The sequence below is a fragment of the Macaca thibetana genome, chromosome 4 (genome assembly GCF_024542745.1).
Source record: "Macaca thibetana thibetana isolate TM-01 chromosome 4, ASM2454274v1, whole genome shotgun sequence".
In the NCBI taxonomy this organism is placed as follows: domain Eukaryota; kingdom Metazoa; phylum Chordata; class Mammalia; order Primates; family Cercopithecidae; genus Macaca; species Macaca thibetana.
This window is the reverse complement of record NC_065581.1, coordinates 90,355,707-90,383,624: the sequence shown is the minus strand read 5'-3', so window position 1 is coordinate 90,383,624 and position 27,918 is coordinate 90,355,707. Positions and strand designations below refer to the sequence as shown.

The window sequence follows — 27,918 nt, the reverse complement described above, 5'->3', positions numbered from 1 at the left end:
TACTAGATCCCGAGATTTCATAGTTCATTTTTTTTTTAATCTATAGGGTGAACTCTCAGAGAAAACCTATGAGGACATTATTGAGTGACATCCAGAAGGGTTTGCATTTCATTTTGAATCTTTCCTTTTTTGCACAAGTTGATTCTTTTTAGTAATTTACATGACTTAAAAATTCTATTTCTGGATACTTATCTGCATGAACCAAAATGAATGTGCACATCTTCAGAAATACAGGCAGGGTTCAGCAACAATGGCACAGTGAAAGCTAGGGGTAAACCGGTAGGCAGACGAATCTCTGACAAGAATCAGGCACCGTCAGGGGTGCCATGCAGATGCAGGACAGGCCTTGTAGAACTTGTTTTTTTTAACACTGTTGCTTGCTAAGGCATCTCTGAAAGACTAAGTGGGTGAACTCTGTGTTTCTATATGGCATATTTGTAGGAGTGGTTAGGCTGCTGATGGTAGAAACGTACTTTTTTTTTTTTTTTTTTTTTTTTTTTTGAGGCGCAGTCTCTCTCTGTCACCCAGGCTGGAGTGCAGTGGCGCGATCTCGCGATCTCGGCTCACTGCAAGCTCCGCCTCCCGGGTTCACGCCATTCTCCTGCCTCAGCCTCCCGAATATCTGGGACTACAGGCGACCGCCACCATGCCCAGCTAATTTTTTGTATTTTTAGTAGAGACGGGGTTTCACCGTGTTAGCCAGGATGGTCTCGATCTCCTGACCTCGTGATCCGCCAGCCTCGGCCTCCCAGAGTGCTGGGATTACAGGCGTGAGCCACCGCGCCCGGCCCGAAACATACATTTTTTACAGATAGCATTTCAATTAAAACATTTGGAAGGTAGCTTAACAGCTAGATATTTGATTACTGTGTTATTGTTATAAACAATCATTTGCAGATAGAAATATAAAAAATAACTACTATGTCTATAGCACTTTAGAGCTAACAAGGAAATAAGGAAGTAGAAGACTAATGTGAAGTGACTGTCCCAATTGTATGCAGTAAATGGTGGAGTGGATTTGAACACAGATCCTTTGAATTAAAATCTGAATCTCTTTCGCTGTATCATAGTACCTCTTCAACATAGGCTCATATTTATAAAGTAGAAAACATAACAAGACAAAAGAATCATAGAAAATTCTAACGACTTTTTTTTGTCTTTTTTATCATTTGGGTAATGACATCAGAATTATAGTGATCATTTGGTGAAATAAAGAGTCCAGACCTCAACCAGATTCTTAACATATTCTGAAAATTTAAGTAAAGATGTGTTTACATAATGCTTTGTTTCATTTCATTTTACATTCTAAACTTTAAAAACAAAACTTTTTAAAGCTTCTTATTTTACGTGTTTTTCTTTCCTACTATATGATAGTAAGAAAACATCAAATAATCAATTAAATAACACAAATTAATAACAAACACACACACACGTAAAATGCCTCGAAATGAGTTTTTCTTGTTAGTTTTAAAAATGCCCATGTTATCATCAAGCACTTAAGTACCTGTTATGAAAACATTTATATTCTGCATGGTATCTTTTCTAAACTCTTGCATGTTAGTTCCAGGGTGACAGAGATGGTGTTTCACAAACCGTAATATACTCATTACATCATGTTGTTTTTATCCTCCCTGCCCGCTGTTCATTCTCAACATAAAAAATCATAGCATAATAGTGACAGGAGGTCTGTATTTTAGGCAGACTTTTTAAATTATTCCCACTGAGGTACAGTCAATAGGATTAAAATACAGATTCTGGATCTGTCCATCCCAGATGAGGTCAGTTCTTTGAGCGGTGGGAGTACTATTTCTATAAGCTGTGCTTTCCCCTTTGCCTTATAGAAATATAGATATTAATATGACGCAAATATTTGAAAGCTCCTATGGAAACAGACTGACGTTGCCTGAATTAAGATAAATATTCATCTGCAATAAATAAAATAACAGCATTCATTAGAATTCTTAACTACGTTTGTATGTAGATTTTACAATAATGTTAAAGCCCAGAAAGTTTCAATTACGGAACAATCTACTTATAGTTCATAATTAATAAACTCTTTGCAGCTGCATAACCGTGGCCGGAAACATCTGCAAAGCCTTATATTTTACACACAGACATACATAATTCCTTCAGAAAAAGTTCAATTGTGCTTAAAATCACAGGTCTGGAAATGGAGTAAGACCTGAGGAAGCTGAGTCAAGTTGTATTCAGTTAACTCATGGGGGAGAAGTGGAGAGATGGGAGGAGGAAACCAGCCCTCATCTGGCAAAGTAATGTGGGTGAAAAATAAGAATGTTTAATACCTGTTCAGAAATTCAGTCACAAGTATTTGTATAAAATATATCAAAAATGTCTCCTAAATGTAAGCTTGGTTTTTGTAAGACTATTTTTAAGTGATAAAATTATTATTCCTGAGATAAAAGATAAGCTATTATTTATGAAACTCAAAAACTACATACTAAATTAACAAATAGATTAAAAGAATACCTTGATAATAGATTTCTAATAGTCTTAAAAGCAATCCATAGGTAATTTCTTTTTTTAGTTTTTAATTTTTGTGAGTACACAGTAGTTGTACATAGGTAATTTCTTTTACCTAATTGCAACTTTATAACAGTTGATGCATATAGAGTATATATGTTAGAAAAATAAACTAATATAAGCAAATAAAATTTACTTTTTAAAAAAAATGTTTGCCTATTTAAATGTTCAGATATGAGGGTATGTTACTGATGGTTTTTTTTTTTTTTTTTTTTTTTTTTTTTTTTTTTTTTGAGACGGAGTTTCTCTCTTGTCACCTAAGCCCCACACTAGATGGAGTGCAGTGGCACCATCTCGACTCACTGCAGCCTCCGCCTCCCGGGTTCAAGTGATTCTCCTGTTTCAGCCTCCCCAGTAGCTGGGGTTGTAGGTGCCTGCCACCACGCCTGGCTAATGTTTGTATTTTTAGTAGAGACAGGATTTCTTCATGTTGGCCAGGGTGGTCTCAAACTCCTGACCTCAGGTGATCTGCCCACCTTGGCCTCCTGAAGTGCTGGGATTACAGGCATGAGCCACTGTGCCCGGCCCTGATGGATTTTATAATAAGAGCTTTATTAAGGTATAATTCACGTATCATACAATTCCCCCATTAGAGTGTACAATATATGGGTTTTTGTTATAGTCACAGAGTTGTACAGCTATCACTGCAAATCATTTTTAGAACATTGTAATTACCCCAAATATAAATCTTGTATCTATCAACAGTCAAATGCCATTTTTGCTTAGCACCCCATCCCCTGAAAACTACTAATCTGTTTTCTGCATCTATCGATTTGCCTATTTAGGATATTTTATGTAAATTGAATCATACAATATGTAGTCTTTTATGACTGGATTCTCTTATTTAGCATGTTTTAAAGATTCATCCATATTGTATTATGTGTCTGTATTTAACTCCTTTGAATTGGTGGATTATATTCCATTGACTTAATTCATTCAGTAGTTGATGGACATTAGGTTGTTTCTACTATTTGGCTACTATGAATAATTCCACTATGAACATTAATGTACAAGTTTTTGTGTGCATATATGTTTTCATCTATCTTGAGTGTAAGTAACAATGCTTATTCTTTTGAGGAACTGGTACTCTTTTTGAAAGTGGCTGCACACATTCCCACAAGCGGTGTAGGAGGGTTCTAATTCCTCCATATTTTCACCAACACTTGTTATCTTTTTGGTTATAGCCCTCCTACTGGATGTGTGATTTTGATTTGCATTTTCCTAATGGCTAATGATGTTGAACATCTTTTGAAGTGTTCAGTAGCCATTTGCACATCATTTTTTATGTGCTTATTACTCATTTGTATAGCTTTCATGGAGAAACATCAATTCAGATTCCTTGCCTATTTTTGATTGGCTTATTGATAGATTTTAGTTTTTGCATTTTTAAAAAATTCTTGATAATATCTAATTTTACCTCCTCAGTGCTTTAGGGGAGATATTTTATTATCATGTATTTTTTAGAGACTTTGATAGTCCAAGAAAATACCTGGAACCTCCAGGATGTTGGTTCTGAACACCTGTAAAACTTTTTTAAAATATAGAAATGTCTAGGCCTTAATAATGATTCAATTATTGTGATAGAGTCAAGACATTGGTGTCCTATCAAAGCCTTCCTAATGTGCATCCATGGAGGATAGCCAAGCAAGATATAGATTATCAGTGCCTTAATGTTCAGGATGGTGTGAAGTATGTCTGAGATAAAAGTTGGTGCTTAAGACTTCCAAAAAATGAGTCCATTAAGGATCAGGAAATCTTTTTTGGCTGTAAAAGAACTCTAGAAGTAGGTGGATTTTCTAGCAACAAGATTGTGGGAAGGGGGATCCTTAGAAATATAATCAGGTAAGATTTCTCCCAAGCATGCACCTATAGGTCATAAACCTAAAGAACTGGACCAAGTATGGATATCTGCACCCCCATTCAGGAACAAGATACATTCCATTACTACCTAATTGCTTAAGCTAAAGAGGCATGGAAATGTATGGCTTTTGGATGGCCTTTAGGATTGTTCGTTTACAGTTGTTATACGATTACCCTGATTGGTCCACCGACTGCATAATGCCAAGTATAGACTCAGAGGCCTGGCATCCCATTGCTTAAACAAAACATCTATTCAAGACAACTATGGAATATGTGATTGTTAGGAGAATTTAATGGAGAATCAGCATAGAAGGTTTCGGTATCAACTCTCTTGTATGTTTAAATATATTTGATTTCAGAATTTTGGTGCTTTTTTATTCTTAAATAATTAATTTATAAATGGGAAACCTGATTGCCTTTCATGTTCTTTGTTAAAAATTTTGAATTAAAAATACTATTTAAATCAATTTTGTGGGGTAATATATTATTTAAATAGTTAAGATTAAACATAATAAACTACATTTATTTCATAACAGTAAATAATATAGCAGATCTTATGATTTAATGTGTTGTAATATAATTTAGTAGATATATTGCAGTAAATAATATTATTATTCTGGTATATAGAGGTTTCATATATTTTCTAGATTTCCTTTTTCTTTGATGGTTTTGCATTTAAAGAACAGACTAAGCAAAAACTTGCTTAACATATGAAATCTGATGAGATTACAGGTTTTAACTCTAGGATAATGAGCTTATTTTATTTATTAAGGCCCTAAGGACTAAAAGAACAGTCAAAAGAATCAGTCCTAGGCCTTCATGATATCATAGAAAAATACTGTTATTAAAATAAGAGGTGAAATATTATTTTTACAAAAGTAATTAAATATTTAAAACAAATTTTATGTGTATCCCTAATTTTTATAAATATAGTGAAACTACTTTTAAAACAATGTTCAGTTAGAAAAGCAAAAACATCAAAAGACACAGTTCCAATGCTATATTTCTTAAGGTAACTAACTTTATCCATAGAACACATACTAAGGGCACATGCTATATCAATTAAAGTTTGCTTTGAGTTTACGTGCTATTGAACAAATTGAGAAATAAAGCAGAGGAAAAATGTGTAAAACTGCTGTTGCACAACTCCTAGAATGTTATTGTTGTATATTTCATAATTATGTATGAAGGGAATTTATCTCTAAGGTTTCAGAAGGCATTTACCTCTGAAGACTTTACTAGTAGTTTCCAGAAAACCAGCTGCATTTAGAGAGAGGAGAAATTGCCTCGATTTTCACGTAGCTTTTCTGGGAGTAGTTGGTGAGCTCATCTAACTTTCCTGTATGTATGTATCTCTCAGATATGCCACTTTACCCTGCTTTATCTCACTGAGTATTTCACTGTAGGTATTTTGTGTAGATATCTTATCACAATTTCTAATTTTAAGAGCATCTGTTACTGCTTTCTCAATCTTTTTCCACCCAGTGGATCACTGTTATCCTAAGAGGTACCGCTTTTGTTTTTGCATGTTCTTGGCTTTGCTCTCAACACCATTGCTCCAACGCTTTTGTACTTACTTTTAATCACTCTAAATTGGTAGTTTCCTTTGAGATCAAATGAAAACTGGCTTGCTTCAACTTATTATTTTCAATAGTAACTGAACTGAGGCAAAATATTACTTCAAAGAAAAAATGTTAAGACTTTTATGATCACATTTTTCCGGTATTGCCTTTATCTATTTAATGATAGTCATACATATATTCCATAATTGTGCAGGTATCATCAGTGTCAAAATTCATAGTGAAATTGAGAATATCAGTTTAATATCTCTTCTTAAGGTATGTTAGGATATTATTTCATAGCTTTCTAAGTTAAAGTAATAGCTTTCAATTAGTAAAAATATATAATAAAAATAATAAGGATCCATTGAAAATTAATTTTTAGGGTAGCTAAAGCCCATGAGTCCCATTACGTAAGTGTCAAACTTTGGCTCATTTAACAGTAAATGATGATGGTAGAATAGCATAAGGCTGAGTGACAGTAGTCCTGTGTTTTAAATCTAGTTTTATTCTAGACAAACAGAATTATTTGAAGAACTCAGGTTACTTTTGCTTTAAATCTGTTTTCCCATCTGCTAAAAGGGTAACAAAATTCAATGTAATTGGAAAGTTAAGTGATAAGAGTTTGAAATTTCTCTGCATTAGGTATCATATAGATTCTTGAAATCATGTAAGTTGAGCAAGGATTGCACCTCATTTGTGGGAAAAAGGGAATCGGCCTTTATTTAGAGGCTTTTATTTGCAACAGGAGAATGAGAATTCTGAGGAATTCCAATAGTAGACATCATTTTGGAAATGTTAAATCATGTTGCCATTGTCCCCCCATAATCTCCTTGCCCTGTAAAACAGTAAACATACACACGATGTCATCAAAAACTTGTCAGCACACACCTCTTCTTGGTCTGTATGTCTACTTTGGTTGTTTGTTTTACTTCTCCAGGCCTGATGTCTCAGACAGAGAGTTGTGAGTAAAGCGTTGCCTTCTATGTTTTATGGAATGTTGTCTCTGATCTTTGAATTGCAAATAATACATAAAGCAAGATACAGTGAATATTTTAAAAAAGAAGAATTTCCATCCCAGAAGTCTAAGCTAAACGCTTTATCCTTTCTGTTAACCCTATTTTTTAATGTGACAAGATCATATCTTTAGGAACATTTTAAGGTTTTATATTTTTGTTATAATATTTAGTAATCAATATCATTGTTCTCTGTGTGCCTTATATTTGTAATAATTGCTATTGAAAGCAAGTGAGCAAGTGAAGATGCATTATGCTTCTTTGCCTAATGTTTTTTGTAACTGCTTTCCTGTTGTATTAATTGAGAAGCCAACTAAAGACAACATAGTCAACTGGCTTCTGAGGGCAATAGTGGGTCATAAATTTACAATGAGATGGTTTTAGCCCTGTATAAATCTATCAATCAATCTATCTATCTATATATATATATATCTATATATCTATCTTTATCTGTTGATCAATGGATCTATATTCACAACATATCTTTAAATTGAGTCTTTAAATTATATAAAATATCTGTCTTGTTAATGTAAATCTACTTTCTTAATGCCCCCTAAATTATTTTGAGCTCCCAAATATATCGAAATTGTGCAATAAAATTCAGCATTTGAACAGAAGTTAAGGGATGACTCAACCGTTTTCTGGAAACTATGACATCTCAGTACATTAGGATTATTCCTGCTTTCCATGTCCCCCAGAGTGAAAAATGTAGTTAATTTTCTGCACAATACCCAAGTAGAGAATATTAAACAAACTTTCAGCCAATAAATTAAATGCTAAATTTTTATTTATGTTAAATTTTCCCTAGCTTTTGTTCATAGATATAATTTTCTTTTTGCTAAATATGAAGGTTACTATAATTTAGTAAATATGAAGAATAGATGGAATTTCTTCAATATATAATATATTAATAAAAATTATTGAAATAATGAAAAAATTACTTGCTAAATTTTCATTGAAGATAAATATAAATGTATGAAATGTCCAGTGATATTAAATGGTACACTGTTACTGGATTTAATTACAGAATCTAAATGAATAAGAGCAACTTCATTAGGAGGTGGCAGAAATGCTCTCTGTCCATCTCTGTTCATTGCTGAGAACAGTTGCTGTGTTAGTGTGATTGCACCCTAACCCTCTCTCAGCAGAGGACAAACAGGGCCATAATCTACTTGCCGTTGATGGCTTTCCCCTTGTTTCTGGTGGTGCAGCCATCTCCTATTCATAGGATTTCATTATTTTTAGTAACAAAGAAGTTCACTTAGTGGAAACCAACCTGCCTTATAACTTAAATTGGTTGAAATTATATCTTGGAGTTTCCTGAAAATTTGGGGAAATATAGTTCTATCATTTTTCAGGTGAAAAATTTTACATAGTTATTATTTCTAGTCTGGTAATTAAAGTTACATTAATATTTTTCAACATGAACCAAATCAACATGTCAAAAGTTAGTTTAAAGCTATATTATATTAAGAAAACATAACTTGGAGTGTTCTAATGCAGACCAACAAACAACTTAATTATGTTGAAATCAAAGTTAAATTTGAATTATATATCAGAATTAAATGTTCTAAGGTTTTGTCTAAATAAATTATGCCTGTATTCAGTTTTCTGCTGTAGACTTTGGCCTGATGCCAACTGCAGGTGCAAGTTTGCTGTATCATTTTGTTTCTATTATTTTGTTTTATAATGAACTATCATAACATTTGGCTACTGAAATACCCTAAAATGAATATTTTATCATAAAGAGCTTGTTTTTCGTACATCAAATTTAATATTTGATTCCTTGCTAAGTAATACAATTTTTCTTTAAAGATCGATTTGCTCTCATGTCTCCATTTTTGCTTTCTTTTGCATACCCAGCCTGTGGCCGTGGGTTCTACAAGTCTTCCTCTCAAGATCTTCAGTGCTCTCGTTGTCCAACTCACAGTTTTTCTGATAAAGAAGGCTCCTCCAGATGTGAATGTGAAGATGGGTATTACAGGGCTCCATCTGACCCACCGTACGTTGCATGCACAAGTGAGTTGTACTATGAAAGTAAAGAAGGACTTTCCAATCCCTTCCACTCATTTGTACTGTTGTGACATCAATGAAACAGATACTGAATTTGTGATACCTTCTTAATTATACTTAAATATTAAAATTATTTTAAAATATTAACATAAGAAAATATTTTTTCATAAGCAGGTTAAGTAATATAAATATATCTTACATCAACTTTGGTGTTATTTCCATGTCTGCAAAATTAAGATGCATTTTAATAACATTTTTCACATGTATCTCATAAGAATCATAAGTAAAATTAAAAGTTATTAGGGTCAGCCAGGCACAGTGGCTGATGCCTGTAATCCCAGCACTTTGGGAGGCCAAGGCGGGTGGATCACAATCACCTGAGGTCAGGAGTTCGAGACCAGCCTGGCCAACATAGTGAAACCCTGTCTCTACCAAAAATGCAAAAATTAGCTGGGTGTGGTGGCGCCCACCTGTAATCCCAGCTACTCAGAAGGCTGAAGCAGGAGAATCACTTGAACCTGGGAGGCGGAGGTTGCAATGAGTCGAGATTGTGCCACTACACTCCAGCCTGGACAATAAGAATGAAACCCCGTCTTAAAAAAAATAAATAAATAAGTTACTAGGGTCTTGCATGAATATTAAATGTTACCAAAAAGTAATGGCTTCAGAATTAAAATTCCATTACTAAATACAGCAGATCTCACTAAATAGAGCAAACTTCACATCTTGGTTCTTCAATTAGTGAATGTTTGAGAGACCCAAATCCAAAGCCAATCTCAGCCATTGGTATAAATCATTCTTGAGTACATTAAAATGAATAAATGTATTCCCCGTTATATGGTTAAAAGGAGAACTATTTTTAAACTACTGCACAGCTGTTTTTTTAGGTGTATTAACTGTACTGTTTTAATTGCTTGGAAGAAAAATAGCTAAAGACTGTGGCAAAAGTACAAAGACAGTTGTTATCCTGTTTTCATTTTGACATAGTAAAAGGAAAATAAATAAAACCTCTTGCCAAGTGAATTCAAGGAGGCTTTTATACAGCTTCTCTAGTAAAGGTAATGAAATGTTTATGTGAAAGAAAGCATTTCAACTCGTTTTCTCTTCAGTAATTGAGCCACTAAGCTTAATGCCCTGCACGGATCCTTTTGTTCTTTTTGTTTGCATGTTTTTTTTTTTTTTTTTCTGTTTTTGCTTATTTATTTATTCTTGGTTTCCCAAGGGCCTCCATCTGCACCACAGAACCTCATTTTCAACATCAACCAAACCACAGTAAGTTTGGAATGGAGTCCTCCTGCAGACAATGGAGGAAGAAACGATGTGACCTACAGAATATTGTGTAAGCGGTGCAGTTGGGAGCAAGGCGAATGTGTTCCGTGTGGGAGTAACATTGGATACATGCCCCAGCAGACTGGATTAGAGGATAACTATGTCACTGTCATGGACCTGCTAGCCCATGCTAATTATACTTTTGAAGTTGAAGCTGTAAATGGAGTTTCTGACTTAAGCCGATCCCAGAGGCTCTTTGCGGCTGTCAGTATCACCACTGGTCAAGCAGGTATGTTTTGTGCTTATCTTCACTGAATGGAATAATGTGACTACCTAAATGAGATGTCTTGCTTGAATATTTAGTTAGTTTCTCTACACAGAGCTTGATTCTTCCAGCTTGTTGATTATTTTCAGCTTTAACTTTTCCTGTTGCTTGTTATACCATTAGTGTACTCATTAACATCTTCAGAGATCTGGCAGGAGAAATAAAAGGAGATAAAATTGGCCGGGCGCAGTACCTCACACCTGTACTCCCAGCATTTGGGGAGGCCGAGGCGGGCAGATCACGAGGTCAGCAGTTCGAGACCAGCCTGGGCAACAAGAAACCCCATCTCTGCTGAAAATACAAAAATTAGCCAGGCATGGTGACACATGCCTGTAATCCCAGCTACTTGAGAGGCTGAGGCAGGAGAATCACTTGAACCTGGGAGGTAGAAGTTGCAGTGAGCCGAGATCACTGCACTCCAGCCTGGGTGACAGAGCAAGACTCTTTCTCCGAAAAAAAAAAAAAAAAAAGAGAGAGAGATAAAATTGTAAACCCTTAAGACTGCTATAAAACAAATAACTTTACTGAAAGATCTAGAGGAGGGGAGTGAAAATGTTGGTCAAAATGAAGTAAAGGATATATTCACACTTTTACCTTTTTGTTTGGTATGCTCATGATCACAAACTACATGATAATTAGGAATAATGAAAGAGTTGGCTTCATTGTCTCACATAATGTTACCCAATTTTTTACTACATAGACTATGATCTTTGTAATATATGACAAGTCTGCATTTTAATATGCATGAGGGAATTTTAAGTTCATCAGTAGATTTGTGATCATATTAATTTCCATTTTTATATTAGAATAAATGGCAGATTTCATGAGGATTTCAGAAGAAATGGAATAACCATGATAATTGTGAACTTGTAGCTTAGCCTAAACGCAGTCTTCACTTATTTTCTTACTGGCACTTGAAATGCCCGCCTTAAGTTATTCCTTGTTGTGTTAGGTATGTTTTGGAAAATACAAATTGGAGACGTTCCAAACCTTCAGAAAAATCTTACTGCTGAAGAAAATCTCAGAAATTAGGGGCTTTCTCAGTCTTTTGAAAAATTCTTATTGCTGAAGATAGATGCTATGTAGAAAATGCAACAAAGTGCTATGTTATCAGCAATATTAAAATCGGGCCTTCACTAGAGTAGTGTGTTGTGTGAACAATGTAATAAGCTAATAACAAGGTCCTCTTGGTCTTTGGCTGGCTGTCTAAAAGCAACCAGTATTATCCCAAATTCCTGGGATAATAATCTATTATTCATTTTAGTCTATATTCACAGACTATTCTTCATTTCCATGCCAATTTTAACCAACTGTTACCTATTTAAATTATATCTACATAATGAAAACTATGTAGATGATCTCAGGCTTACCATTTTGAACAGATTAGTAGGTTTTTATTCTAAAGGTTTCATTCTGATGCTTATTTCAAAGGCTGTTTCAATCAGATCTCCTATTTAAGAGCAGATATCGGAGGATAAAACATAGAAATGTAAATATTTGATAATTAGACAAAAAGTAACTGATTTAGCTAATTACCTGGACTTCCCTATTTTATTTTGGACTTACCTCTTTTATTAGCAATGTTTATACTATTTTTTTTAAATGCTGTTTTCATTAGATAGTTCCACTTGTGTTGTTTTATATATAACTTTGTCTCATAACTTTGCAGTGAGTGGATTTGAAACGTTTTAGGTTTATGATTTTTGACATAAGAGCTATCTTTTGGAAGCATTAATAGAAACTTAGCTCTACTAAGTTAGAATGACATTCTTTTATTCCTGCTAATATCAAGAAGTGACATTTTTATTTCTGAATATAACCAGGAGATGCTGAACTGATACCAGAAATAGTGTTTGCCAAATTGGCCACTTTGGGGATGTCTTTTCATGTTCCTAAAATGTCTATTGTTTGATTTCTTAAGTTAATACTATACAGGCTAAATATATTATCAAATTTCTGTAAATTTCTGGAATCAAATATTTCACAGATGTTGTGTAAAATGGCTTTGGATATTGATTCCCTTCTGGTTAAGAACAAACTAGGTTGGCTGGAGGGTTTTTTTTGTTTTGTTTTGTTTTGTTTTGCTTTATTTGTGGATGAGGTTGATTTAAATATACAATAAATATATTGATATATTGTGATGGTTATACAACCCTGTAAATGTACTAAAATACTTAATCATATATTAAAATGAGTACATTTTATGGTATTTAAATTATACCTCAATAAAAAGAAAAAATGATAAAAACAATACCTATAAGTTTATTAAATAACATAAACATAAAGGTTAAAAAAATAGGTTTGCACTTTTATATTAAAATACTAATTCATGATTGCCTTGTCTGACTACATCTCAAATGCTAAAACTCATGAATTTACAGTTAGCTTTTTCTAACAGAGGAAATTTGGAATGTGTTGGTGATTATTGTTCTTTTGCATGAGTATACTCAGTTCCCTCCATTACCATATTTTTGTTCTTCCTAAAGGGGGGTGATTTGAAACTTGGTCCGAGTTCAAAACTATCCAAGGAACCCTGTAAAACCCTTGAAATTATCATTCTCCATTAAACAAATAGCATCCTTTCCAACCCAGTTTATGCTGAAATCACTTCAACAATGAATTTAAGTCTGTATTTCTGGTTGGTTATCTTTCTCCTCAGCAATCCACTGATGCCTAGCATAAAAGAGTTTATTAAGAGAATTTCATGTTTCTGGGAAAGCTTAGAGAGTCAGAATAACAAATAATCAGCCAGTGCTTTAAAGATAGTGTGTGTACTTCGTAATTCCTTTTCTGTTAAGTTTTGAGTTTGGAGCACAAGACCCTATACCAGTGTTTGTGTGAGTAGAAGTGTATTGAACATCTTTTGCTTACGAGAAGAATAGGCCCATTGGTATTAAGGGCCCTGAGCTCTAGTTTCTAGTATGCCACTAGGAGGTATATACATTTTGGGTCGATCACTAAAGCTCTGCATGAAAAAGAAAAAATCGGGATAAAATAATATCTACCTCCCTGTATTATCGTGTTAAGTGAGATGATATTAAAGAAAACTAAGCTCATACATTGCCATAAAAATGCTAATGCAGTGAATAGCAAAATGAATGCCAATTAGTCCTCTTTTTATGTGACTCTCTGGGAACCTGTCAAGGCAAAATGCACCAATTTCTTTATCTGGAGAAACATGAGGGAAAATAATATGAGTGCAGAATTGGCAGCTAACGTATTATAACGTTGGAAGAAGGAGAAATTAATTTTGTTTGGCCTGTAAAAAATATGACTTATGTAGTTATCAATTAGCTTATGATTGAGGTTCTTGTGTGAACCGATGATTTTACCTTTAAGATAGACTTGTATTGAAAAAGCATGAAATTTTAATATTCATATTTATATAAGTTTTATACTTACTTATCATGAACATCCATACACAAACTGGCTGAACCATACAATTTTGTTCTTGTCGTTTTGTTAGTAATTATATTGACCTATTAAGGCTGAAGTCACAAAGATCAAGTTACATACAATGGAGATATTTTTTAAAATATAGAAGTAGGGGAAAAACATATGTATTTAATTTACGACATTATGACCCTTATTCTTCCTTATATTTTAATGTTCTCTTTAAAAAATGCCTTTTTTTAACCTTTTATGTTAAGTTCAGTGGTACAAGTCCAGGTTTCTTACATAGGTAAACTTGTGTTACGGGAATCTGTTGTATAGATTATTTCATCACCCAGGTGTTAAGCTTACTGCCCATTCATTATTTTTCCTAATTCTCTCCCTCCAGCCACCTTCCACCCCCCAGGAGGCCCCAGTGTGTGTTGTTCCTTTCTGTGTGTCCCTGTTTTCTCATCATTTAGCTCCCACTTATAAGCGAGAACATGTGGTATTTGGTTTTCTCTTCCCGTGTTAGTTTGCTAAGGATAATGGCCACCCACTCCATCCATGTCACTGCTAAGGACATGATCTTGTTCTTTTTTGTGGCTGCATAGTATTCCATAGTTTTCCATTCTTAAGCACTATTTAAGTGCTGCTTTTTAATATTAGTTTGGCCAACTAGACTAAGTACCTAGTGCATGACAAGCACTATGGGGGATGCTAAGAATAAGAAGGTAAGAAATGGTTCTTTTCTTAAATATCTAACAATACAACACTTTATTATAATGTTGTAGAACAACATTGAGAACAAAATACAAAAACTCTGGAGAAAGAATGATTCATTCAGAGAACAAACAAAAGCCCTTACATAAATGAGTCAGTCAATCTAGAGTGTCAGAATGGATGTGCTTTTGCCAGATATAAAAGTAAGAGTATAAAAGTAAATCCTATTCTAGGCCCAGAAGAATACTACCCCTTTTCTCTAATCAGAACATGGTAATTGCCACTATCTTCCTTCCTGAAACTAAGTTATGGTAGCACAGAAATAGTATGCAGAAGTATGAAAGTTAATAAAAACAGATCACTCAAAAAATGCTGTTTCTTTCTTTAACACTTCATTCACTCTGGGATTATTTAAGCAATTATAATATGTGGTCTCTCCTCAAAGGGACATAGATGACTTAGCAATTATCCTTCAAGTCAGTAACTGTGTCATGTTTATCTGTGTCACCACCATCAAATACAGTGTCTTCTGCATACTAGCTGTACAAAAAGTGTTGTGGAATTAAGGCCAATGTGAAAACTAGAAAAATTAAATCATTATACAAGAGTGAAACCATTAAGGCATTAATAGAAAAGACATATTATTTGATATTAAATGACATAATTACATAATTTTAGACAAGTTACTTCACCTCTTTATACTAGAATTTACTCCTCAGGTGGTACACTATCTGACTCGACATATTGTAAAAATTGAGCTAATAGCTTAATTCCAGGTACGTTTATTACAATAAAAAGGTGTGTTACCATACTGAAACAATTACAATAATAAGAGCAATAATTTTAAAATTACTATTTATTGAATACTTACTATGTTCCTGGTACTTTTTGAAATGTAATGTAAAATGTGCATGAAAAGAGTGTCAAAGTTGAGTCACCTATCTTTTTTGGCCTCATATCGTCCCCATAGGCAACTGAGAGATTTGGAATATAAGACCTCTCAGAGCTCCTCATATATTCATAACTAAATAAACAAAGTAATAACTCAGTATACAGTACAAACTTATCACTATGCTACACTATTCACTGCACACTATTAATAGCTGAGTGATAGTGTACATGTACTACAGTTTTTAATGAGAGTGATAACTATTATAATGCTCTGGAAAGCATCGGGAAGGAATTGGGATGAAAACTGAAACCTCCTGAAATAAGTTAGGGATAGTTTCTCAAGTTGGGCTCCCCAGGCTGAAGCAAATACTTATATAGAGATTAGCATATACAACTTTTATTAGGAAAAATGTTTGGGATCAATACCATCAGAAAGAAGGGAAGCAAGCAGGGCCGAGCAGAGCAGGGCTGAGCTGTGATGGGGTCTCATTGGAATCCTCAGCCAACTCCATGGGGAGTCCTCTACCTGTAATGAACCCTCAGGCTGTCCCTAGGTGACAGTTTTATACGTCTATGTTGTCCAGACATTGGTTGCAGTTTTTCCTAGGAAGGAGCAAGGTGTTTTCAGAAAGGAAATTCTAAGTGAGGCAGGGAACTGAGGCCCGTTTTCTGGCAAATATCTCGGCAGCTTGGCAAATAATTTCTTTAGTCCTTTTGTAAGGAAAATGTGGGCAGCCCATTACAACATCCATTCTAGAGAGTTAAATTATGCAAAAGAATCAGAGGGGCAGCATTCAGAGTGTGATTATGGAATAATGATATGAACTGGATGAACAAAGATTTGTGGGAAAGATTACTGGGGAATTTTTATTTTTAGGAAAATAATCTTTTCTGATAGACAGGAGGGAAACTTGAGTGTTTTTGAACAGGCAAGTAACATGATTGACCCTGGTTTAACTTAAACTTTTGTGATCTTCCACAGTACATTTCACGTAGTACATATAGTAGTTTGTTTAAAAAAAATCCTGCCTAATTACTGTGGAAAAAACATACAAAAAATACAGTTTCCGAAAACATAAGAAAGCGTCAAAGAATCTGCCATTATGGTGTGGAGACATCTTCATTATCTTCAAAGGTCTCTTTAGAATCTCTCAAACAGAACTATATTCTTTCCCCATCATCAGTTTCGTTGTGTTTGGATAAATGATTTATATGACACGCACACAGACTGTACTAAAATTTGAACTAAATTTGTGGAGTTGTTAAGACAAGAACTGTTATCATTTTAAAAGTAAAATTTCGAGAGTTCAAATGACTTTACAAAGGTTGCACAGTAAATGATATAGTGATGACCCAAATGATTGCAATCAAATACACTTCTTACCTCAAAATTATTAAGTGTTTATGCAGTCTTATCATAGGGTGCTATCTTTAAAAATGTAGCTCCATAATCCATTACACGAGAATTTGCAGATTGGTTTAATGGCCAGTGATAAGAGCTGTTAAGTGAAAAGGAGACCTACTAAGAAGTGTTATTTCCTGAGAATATTAACAAATGTAATCTTTGTGGGATAGCATTGCTAAATATAGCATTTGCCTTCTCATTGCTGTTTTATTATCCTTCTTCAAGAAACTTTAAAAATAGCCCTGCATATTTTAAATTGACTGACTTTCCTGTGTTTTTCAATGCCCAGATCTAATTGCTCAGTCAAAATAAAGATTTGCTTCAGTATTCCCTTTACTTTGATTTGTAATGTTTATATAATGTACCAGATGAAATATAATCTGAGTCATGTGATATAACATTATACATAAGCAAAATTATTCCCAAAAAAGACAAAACCAACAATCATTTTCTGTATTTGTCAGAAATAGCTTCACTCACATGAATTATTGTGACTCAATTGTGACTGTTTTCTCATAAATTAGTGTAGATCGTCTCCTTTCAATGATTTAATGGACACACATCAAGTTATATGTCTTTAAATAAGTAAATCAATTCCATTAAATTTGTATATTTTTATGCTTGTTAGGAATGTATAAGATTGATTTATATTTTAAAGGAACATGATATTGAGAAAATATATTTTCTTATTTTACAACATTTACTGATTATATAAAGTAATATTAAACACAGCATTCTCCACAGGGTGAAACAAGACATAATTGTTTTATCACTAGGTTAAAAATACATAAATGCAAAAAAACAGAAACCATTTTGTAGAGATAGTGTTATTGTTATTAAAACGTACATTCATATGCGCACCTATGCCACCTGCAGCAGAAAATCAATCGAATAAATTTCCTTTAACAGTAAACTGTTCAAAATATGTGTTTCTGTTATATTTAGACATTTTATAAACCTGAGAGGTATCCGAAAGTGCAGGATTTAGTCATTCTAATTCATGCTGCAGGGCACGACATTTTAGTAATTCATATGCTTTGCTTAAACAAGGAGTAACTTTAGACTGTTAGTGAAATTTATTTAATATTTAAGTATTTTTGTGACATAAATATGAAAACATATATAGATATATTTACATTTTTATTTAGTGGTTGTAAGTTATTAAAACATACAAAAAGGATGATATTTTAGATACTATTTTAATAAAATTTTAATTAGGTAACATACTACCATGTTGACATTAATACTAATAACCAGGATTTATGTAGTGCTTAGTATAAAATATGTTGATTCCATGTAAAGGCCCATATGTTTGCACAGTATCTTCACATTCTGAATTTATAATGTAAGTTTAAGAGAAAATTACATGTTTCTGTGATATGGTCTTATACTATTTGCATCATATATTTGTAACATTCTTCACATGTTAGTTGTGAAAAGTTTATCTTTCCTCTTAGGCTTCATGTTATAAGAAAATGGTGGTACTTTTGATCATACTCTCTAACCCCATCAACATATTGGGCCAGGGTAGATGGTTAATAAATATTTGTTGGCTGAATATATAAATTCTTTGTATACCATAATATGGAAAGAAAATTTCTTAGACTAGGTTGTTAAAGAAGACAGTAATTTAATTCAAATGATATAATGTTATTTAAATTATGCAATGAGTACATAAGTTAATAATTTCAAGTATAGTCATTTTGCAACTTGGTCCTAAAACTGTAAATATATTTAAAATCTTAAACTGTTTACAGCCATAATGTAGTATTTAAGCAGAAATTTTAAACAAAAGCTTAACCTTCTTGTAAAATAATAAAGATACAAATAAACCTTAACTTTGAAAACTTTTGTAATGCTTCATATTTTGAAAGCTTGTTGAAAATATAATTAATTTATATCTTTTATGTAACATTGAATATGTAGAAGCACAGAGATCAGGATTAAAATGCTTTCATTATTACCTAGGAAAATAATATCAGCTTTTCATACATTATTTTAATATTTTTTATAGTTTGGTATACTTAGGTTTTGATATTTTTGTATTTTTTTTTGGTTTTGTGACAGCTTTAAGGCTACAGCACATCACTGTGCCATGACTATTCTCAATTAAAACATACGTAAGGAAACGCCTCTAAGTAACCTGTGTTCTCATCCCCACACTTTAACCCTGCCACGTCAACTCCCTGATCTCCAGTCCCAGTATCTTTCTGAGTTGTCAAATCTGTCCTTTTCTGATATCGTTAATATTTGTAATGAAATAGGCTTATGTTGACATTATGATGACAAGTTGATCTGCATACTGTTGAATGGACATGCTCTTAGTAGACAGTTGAAAAAATCCTAGTATAGGGTGTTTTAAGTTACTTCTCATATTTCATATTTAATGCTTCTTTATCTTTTCTTAAATTCTTTGGTCTTGGAAGTGCTACTTTGTAAATGATGCTTACATACTTGGGAAGCAGTAGTTCATTTTTGACAATAACTAGTTATTCTACTGCTGTGATGGAATTGTGTCCTCCCAAAATTCCTATGCTGAAGCCCTAACCCCCAGTGTGACTCTATACTCTCCTCCATACACACTGAGAAAGGCCATGTGAGCACATAAAAAGAAGATGGTCATCCACAAGCCAGAAAGAGAGGCTTCAGCAGAAACTGAAATCTGTTGGACCTGATTTGGGACTTCTAATCCTCAGAACTGTGAGAAAACAAATTTCCGCTTAAGCCCCTCAGTCTGTGGTATTTTCTTATAGCAACGAATGCAGACTAATACTCATCCCTGAGGTAATTTAATTCCATCCAATTATTTTAAAGAAAAGTCTGTATTCTCCATATGCGTGAGGACAGCTAAGGTATGTAAAATTTTATTTATGGGGCAAGAAATGACAGTTGTAGAAATTTTATACATTTCTATGATTTTTCCCCTCAAAAAAACACAAAACTTGTTTAGTACAGTACCTTTGTAAGTACCAGAAAATGACCAGTAATAATGTTTTCTTTTCAACGTCCAAGTCAGGTTTTTATTTTTTAACAGAGCCAGTTAATCATCTAATAAATTTTAGAAGGTGATACATTGATGGTAACAGAACACCCAATATAAAATTTATTATAAATTTTGTTCCTTAGTTTTGAAGCTTGGGTAAGTTTGTCAAATTCTTGGCAATTTTAACCTAACAATTTCTACATGATTAAGAAGTCAGTATCATTTCACGATTATCGTAGGAGAAAGTGTTTATAGCTCTTTATTTTGGAGATATAAATTTGTAATTTGCTAAATTTAAGCATCCTCTTCAAAAAATATGACTTCCCATTAGGATCATTATCATGGAATATTCCACAATGATGGAATTATATAGGGTAATTCTTATTACATGTATTGCCCTTAATAGAAGATCCTTTATTTTGCAACTGTGAGTTTATGGGGTAGACATTGTAAGTAAGCTGAATATTCATCTACTAAAATAATATTTACAAATAAATAGCCACTTTACCTTTAGAGTAAAGAAGTTTGTTCAAGTGATATATAGAAAATCTGTTTTAAGTAAAATGTGACTAACTGGACCACATGCTCTTTACTTTTAGGGGAAAAATACAAAAAGCAAGTTAACAGGAGAGACTTAAATAACATATGCAAAGTTTTTCAGGGCATAACCTTAGGTAAATATATATTGAATTCAATCTCTTTTTCTGGAGGTACTAAACAATTATAAATCATAAAATAATGAATATGTTATATTATAGTAATACCATGACAAGAATACAAACTAACACATTTGTAATAGGTTTCCAATATACATTGACTAAAGAAGTGTTTTTGGTTAATATTTCCTTGACTGAAACCAGTTACCTGATTTGCTTGATTCTATTGTACAAACAGGTTTTGTTCTATGATTTGTGTGTTAGTTTTTATGTAGCTAGCTATCCTGCCCATTTCTCTAAGTGTTATTGAAGCGGTAGCATTGTGGAGACAGATACAGTTTCAGAAAAATTTCATTTAAGAGAAAGAAATCAATAAGATGTATTTCACAGAATGAAAAGCCAATTGATAGTAATTTCATACATTATTCATGTAAAGACAAAGACACATAATATGAATTGGTAATAATGATGACGACAGTAGTAAAAACATGGGTCCATTAATTTTAAGTACTGTTTAGGTTTTCCCCCAGTCCTAATTCCTATGCACTGCCACTGTCAATCATATACACAGTTTTCAGCCCTGGATCAGCTAAGGGACATAGCCTTGAAAGCTATTAAATATAGGTGAAAGATAGGAGATTGTCTTTAAATTTGGACAGGCATTTAGTTGTTGTTCTGTTTTCAGTACAAGTGTTCAGAGGGAGTAAATGTTGATTATTTTATCCCTTGCTTCGTTGGTGATGAATTGAAGCAAATTTGATCCAGACAAGCAATCTGGTGGAATGATGCAGAGCCATCCAAAAAAAATCTGTACTAATCCACCAATGCAGTAAATTAGAGTTACAAGGAAAAGGCATTGATCCACAAGAATCATTAACAGTTTTAACCAACTGATCCAAGTAATAGGGTAAAGGAGAGAACACTATCAAGATCTTGTTTTTCAGATCTGTCAATTTCAACTGCTGAAGCATGATTGTTACGTGTTTGAATTTTAACTGTTTTTATGACTTTGGTTCCCTTTGTACTAGTGTAAGCAATGAGTAAGGATCAATTAAGAGGTAAGAACTCTGGGAAAAAAATTACCCAAATTTCCTGCACTTAATTTACAAATAGGTCAATCACAAAGCGAGAGATAATTGCTACAACCTAACAAATTTAGTCAGGGACAAGGCAGAGCAGATGATGTATGTTCTGTGACAAAATACGTGGCAGAGATGTACATACAGACGTGTAGCTACTTGCTTTGTTTAAGACACAAAGATTACAGAGGAAGATTTGTGAAAAACAATTAGCATAGCTTTAAAGCATGCAGTTCTTAATTATCCAAAGCATGTTGACATCAGATAGTGCCTTAATTTTTAATATTTTGTCATTAACTTCAGCATATAGGAAGATGCAGAATGTTGTCTGAGCATAGCATTCATAATGGAAATTGTATATGATGATAAAAACAAAACTGGTTAAGCCATATCACTATTGCATTATTCAAATACTGCTAATATTCTTAAACTCAACACCCTTAACTCTAGTTACGTCAGACTATACCACTGTGAGCTGATGTATTTATGTGTATAGACATGTATAGATAATAATAAATATATGTTCTTTAACCTCATATATTTTATGAGTACATGTATATTCCTAAGAGAATGGGGCATTAGAATGGTGGTAGGGCTTAAATCTTATAGATTTAGGAACCTTATGCCTATAAATGGTGAGTTAATGAGTGGCCTTTCCTCGGAAGAGGAGTGGAGCTATAATTTAAAAGTGTGACAAAAAGTTTTGAGAAAACAAATAAGAATTGGAAGAATCTCAGAAGCACATGACAAAGACCAAAGAGGGGTGGCCAAGCCAGTTGAATAAGAGGGCTGTCACAATTACCAAAGGAAGGGACATTTTCTCATTAAGTTGATCATAGAATCAAGTGTCACAGGAGGTCAATAGAATGAAGACACAAAAAAGTCTACTGGATTTGAAAATTTGGAACCATGAGAAGCAGTTTTTGCTGATAACTTGAGGTAGAAAAATATCATAATGATATTTTTACCATGGTCTAAAGCAAAGCCTGACACTATGGCATACGTAGTAGAGTATTCAGCTCAATGATGGCTGAATTTAATTGTAATAGATTACTTTATGCTGATTTCATACAACATTTATCAGACTGGTAAAGACTTTAAGACAGAAGAATGAGTCTGAATTACATTTGGAAAAAAGTACTGCCTTTGTTAGTTTCTAATACATTATCATAACCTTGTTTTCTCCTTGTTTTGACATCTCATCCTATTTTCTCACATCCCTGACATCACCAAGAACCCAAATATAGCCTCACATAAATTTCATTGTTGAGAACCTGATAATCTCAGAAATAAAGGTCATAAAAGGAAAGATGTTAATTCTACAAAGATAAACTATGCGTTTATAACTATCTCTCTTCTAATATAGTATCATTAATATTAAATGCTATAAAATCAAATGACTGTTTATACACATCTAATACAGAGACTGTGCTATGATAGATAGATGATAGGTGATAGATAGATAAATAAATAAACATATATATTTTCTTCTTTCTCCAGTAGATTTTAAATTATATGTTCCATATCATGTACTTGCCAATATAAAAAGTATAACCACCTACAAATTTGGAAATTTTATTTTTGCTATGTGCAGTATTTGTTAATACTGATAAATCTTTTATTTTTAGACACATTTCCTTTATCTTTGAAAATTATATAAACAAAGAACAGAAAGCCATTATCTTATTTCAACAAACGTTGGATATTAATATAATTTGTAAGTGACTTCTGGTACACCTGCTGCATTAAACACTGGTGTTATGTTTGAAAATACGCCAGCTGACCTCCTTTAGACTGCTGCCCGCCTACTTTGATGTTTCATTATTTACTTCAATCCAAGGATGAAATGGATGAATGGATCTTAATTATAGTGTCCTGGTGACTCTTTTTTCAGAGCATTTTTCTGGACAAGCATCAGCTAATCTGACAAATCATGAACAGTTTACTTTATAGTTTGGCTGGGATTAAGTTACTAACTGGAACCTGCAGGGAACGCAGAAAGCAATGTCTCCTGATAAAATGCACTGGGTGTTTGCTATGCCTGTTTCAATTTTAATTCATAACCTTTAGGAATGAAGAACTATAAACAGATAATTTTCTGACAGATACATTTTTATACACTTAAATTTATAGCACTTCAAACACAAACCCTGTGTATCCAATTTACATATCTAAAATCTACATCATGTGTTTGACTTTGAATTTGTTTTATTTCTGGAGTTTTCACTGTGTAAAACGAGTTACTTTGTAATTTTTTTTTATTTAATACAGTCTTAGAAGTATTTCTTTCTTAGAACTAGGTTAAAACATCTGCAGTTATCCTTTTAATTGCATGTAAGTGATTATACACATTTGATTATGTTTTAATTTGAAGTATTTTTATGTGATCCTGGGACACATAGATTGTTGAAGGAATTTGAGTTCAAATTTTGGATGTTTTTCAAGTTTCAACTAAAAAGTATAAAGTTTTGGAGAAGTCAGATGACTATTTGAGAGTTTGTAATAACTGTTGCAGATAAGTATTATTCAAAATTTTCCAAAGAACAAAAAGTGTTCAACCTTTATGCTTAGGTTATTATTATTTCTTCTAATAGTAATTGATGTTTTTGTGTATTTCATATGCCATCTGCTGGATGACACGATTTTCTTGTTCAGCATAAAGTTTGTTCTTGCAGACAGTATGTGTTTTCTTTACACATATCAGTAAAGACGTGTTCATTAGTTAGAGTAGGCAAATGAATAACATGTAAAGCCATAGTTTCTAATAACTGTCATTTAACTGGACATTTTTTCATCTTTCTTCGCTTAGATGCATGATAAACATATATAAGATAACTCAATATAGAAGTTAGATTTAATATCCTTCTGGGTAACTAAAATTACCCTGCCATCCTTATAAAACAGTATTTTTTATTGTTCTTACACTGTAAACAAATGTATTGGCAATAAAGAATTAACAGCACATCCAGGAAGACTTTATTTAATAATTACAATGTAAAATACTTCTTGTGCCATTCTATTTATCTAATTTATAACTCTATTTGATTATTCCAGCATGCCTTTATCTGTAAGAATTGCACCCTAGGGACTAGTCAACTTATTAATTCATCACTTGTCTTTTTTTACGGTTACAATCCCCGTGATAGTATGAGCATAGAGTGATATTCTCTTCTGAAAGCTGCCAGCCAACTGGTTCCAGTCTAGGTGACCTTTTGTTTGTAACCATGGTCCTAATAGTTTTTCTATTGGCTTCTGTTTCTAATAGATTACGTTACAATCTACTTTTTTGTCTTATGGTATCATGATGAGGATAGGACAGCAAGAGTGAATTCCACACCTGCAATTACAGAGTTTTAAAAAGAGGAAAGACTTGCTTCAAGTTAACCTGTAGGCTTTAAAAAAAAAATGCCTTTTGATTTATCTGTCACCTGATCCATCAGCAATGAATAATTTTCATGGAAGGTGCACTTTAATTACATTCCCATTTGACTTGCATTATCAAGCCCTATCTAGGTAATTAATCTCACCAAGTATCCAATTTCGGCCTTTATTGCTGGCAGGCAGACCTTCAGAATTATGTGAGCTTGAATGGGTCTTGGGCCTTTTTCACCAGGCAGACCCTGAAAGAGATCTGAGGCCTTCCAAATCTTGAAAGTATGCCTATGAATTTTTTTCTCTTAGATATTGTGAATAAATTAAATTATATTTGGCATCACAAATATACTTCCATAATCAAAGAAACCTATAGATTATTGTAATCATGAAAATGATATTAAAATTGAGTCACCTTTCACTTCTGGGTGTAACCAATCTGCATGTCATTTTGTATGTAGAGGATCTGTGCTGAATTATTAACTGTAGCTAACATTTGTATCAGTTTGCTGGTGTAAGTTTGCAAAAGCTACCTCCTAAACTTCAGTATATTGGTTTAGTTCAGGATTTAAGGTTTGTATGTATTGAAGTGAGTTGGGGTTAAAGATGGTTAGATAAAATTAGAAACATTTACGATAAGCCTTGTACTTTAAATTCAGTTATATGCTCTCTTTTCTACAACTTCGTTTATTCTGAATTAATAGATTCCTCACTTTTTATATTTCCCTATCTTGATTTTCATAATTTTTATCTCTTAATTTCTGACACTGATTAATGTCAAAGGTCAGTGATCCTAACAACTTAGTTTACACACACACATACACACACACATATAAACACACTCAAAGTAATTTTGAAATATAAAATTTGCCTTTCTGTTGTTGTAGTCTTATTTTATGATCTTGTGCAAAAATGCATAAATGTTTTATGATTTGTATATTTGGAAATTATGATTACTGTATATGTACTATTTTGATTCTCTGAGAATATTTCAAGAAACCCTGGGGGTTCTCTGAAAATCAAATTAAAATATAGAGTAGATGGATTGGCTGTCTGTTTGAAAGTGATCTAAATATCTGACATTATTTTAAGCTGTAGATTGTCTGATTTGCAGAAGAGAAGGCAGTCCAATCTTTAATAGACTAAATAGGTTATAATGTTTGCACAGCAAGAATTTTGGAAAATTTGGACTGATGATACTAGGAAAAAGGATGAGTACTTTTCCAGTTTCCACTGTCACTTCTATACAGTTAAGGCCATAAATCTCTGCTTCTTGCCCTGAGTTCTCTCACAAACTGCTACCTGTATCTTCACAAGGCCATAGATTGTGATTGCATTTATAAGTGTTCCACTATCAAAACCAACTTTACACAGCTAACTTTGGTTTTTTTTTCTCTTAATGAATAACTTTCATTTGACCTTTTGATTTTTACAAAAATAATTGAAGACATTTTAATGTAACATATAATATGGATTTCTAAAACATTTAACATTTCTTTGTAAAAACCACATGGAACTTTCTGTCCAAGTGTTAGTTTCCCTTGTCATTTAGAAATAAATCTTCAATTGTTAAAAAGTAGTTTAATTACAATTATATATAGGAACATTTTACTACAGGTTGAGTATCTGTTATTTGTAATGCTTGGGACCAGAATTGTTTCCGATTTTGAATTTTTTTTGAAGTTTTGGAATATTTGTATTATACTTACTGGTTGAGCATTCCCAGTCTAAAAGTACAAAATCCAAAATGATCTAGTGAGCATTTCCTTTGAGCATCATGTCAGTGCTCAAAATTGTTTTTAACTTTGGAGCATTTTGGATTTTAAATTTTCAGATCAAGTATTCTAAACCTGTACCCATAATATTTCTAGAATGAAGATGTGATAATTTAACAATGTTTTCATTAGATACATTCATGATAATTGTTTACAAACCACATAGTAGCTTAAATCAGAATTTAAATTGGTCAGGAAGATTCATTACTGAATGATTTACTATTGTGAATTCTGTAGTAAAGTTTATATGTGCACATACACATATATACACATACACGTGCACACTAGATATGTACATATTCTGTTGTATGAATATATATGAATTCACACTTTACATTTTTAAAGAAATTGTTTTGTTTATATAGTATTGACATATACTTTCCCTAACAATCAGACATATATAGCTAAACAAAGAGTTTATGGCTTATTAACATCTGTCCCTATCTTTAGTTCCCTTTTGAACCTAGGAATCATGAGAATTTATGTTTCTCAGTAATTGTTGTAATTGTTATGGTTCCCTGTAACACCATTTTGAATCGAAATATGGCAAATATAATTAATCTAACGTATATAGATAAAGGAGAGATTAATTGTACATTGTATAGTAAATAAATAGGATTTGGTTTAGTATTTAGGAATGATTTGTTAACCAGAAACATTCCCCAAAGTTATTTTACTTTTCTTTTATATATTCTGTAGACATATGTTTTTTCAATATATTGACATGCCAAAAATGTGTATTGCCTGGTCTGTTTACATAATCAATAAATACATCGAGCCCAGTGGATTATTTTTTCTATATCAAAATAAAATCAGTTTCTATGTAATAATGCATCTAGAGAAAAATAGACATAAAAGACATATCAGAGAAATTGGGCACTGGATTTAGAATCAAAATGTTTGAGTCCCAGGTTGAACAAGTTGTTTTTTGACCTTGGGCAAGTAATGCAATCTCTCTATCTTATTAGTTAATCTCAGCATTACGTGAAGCAATACATGAAAAAATGTTTTATAAAATAAAAACCTCATGCAGTTATGAGTTAGTGGTGTTGATGTAGTAGAATTGAATTCTGTGCTAT

The 27,918-nt window shown here is 32.8% G+C and overlaps 1 protein-coding gene across 5 annotated transcripts in view; it reads left to right on the top strand.

Annotated features, from left to right (window-relative positions):
• The window catches only part of EPHA7 (EPH receptor A7), a 186,872-nt gene that overhangs the window by 52,324 nt on the left and 106,630 nt on the right, over window positions 1–27,918 (top strand). For all 5 annotated transcript variants that reach the window (XM_050789732.1, XM_050789731.1, XM_050789730.1 and 2 more), the window contains exons 4-5: window positions 8,840–8,995; window positions 10,212–10,547. In XM_050789732.1, the coding sequence (XP_050645689.1) occupies window positions 8,840–8,995; window positions 10,212–10,547 (492 nt within the window). The remainder of the gene's footprint in view (window positions 1–8,839; window positions 8,996–10,211; window positions 10,548–27,918) is intronic.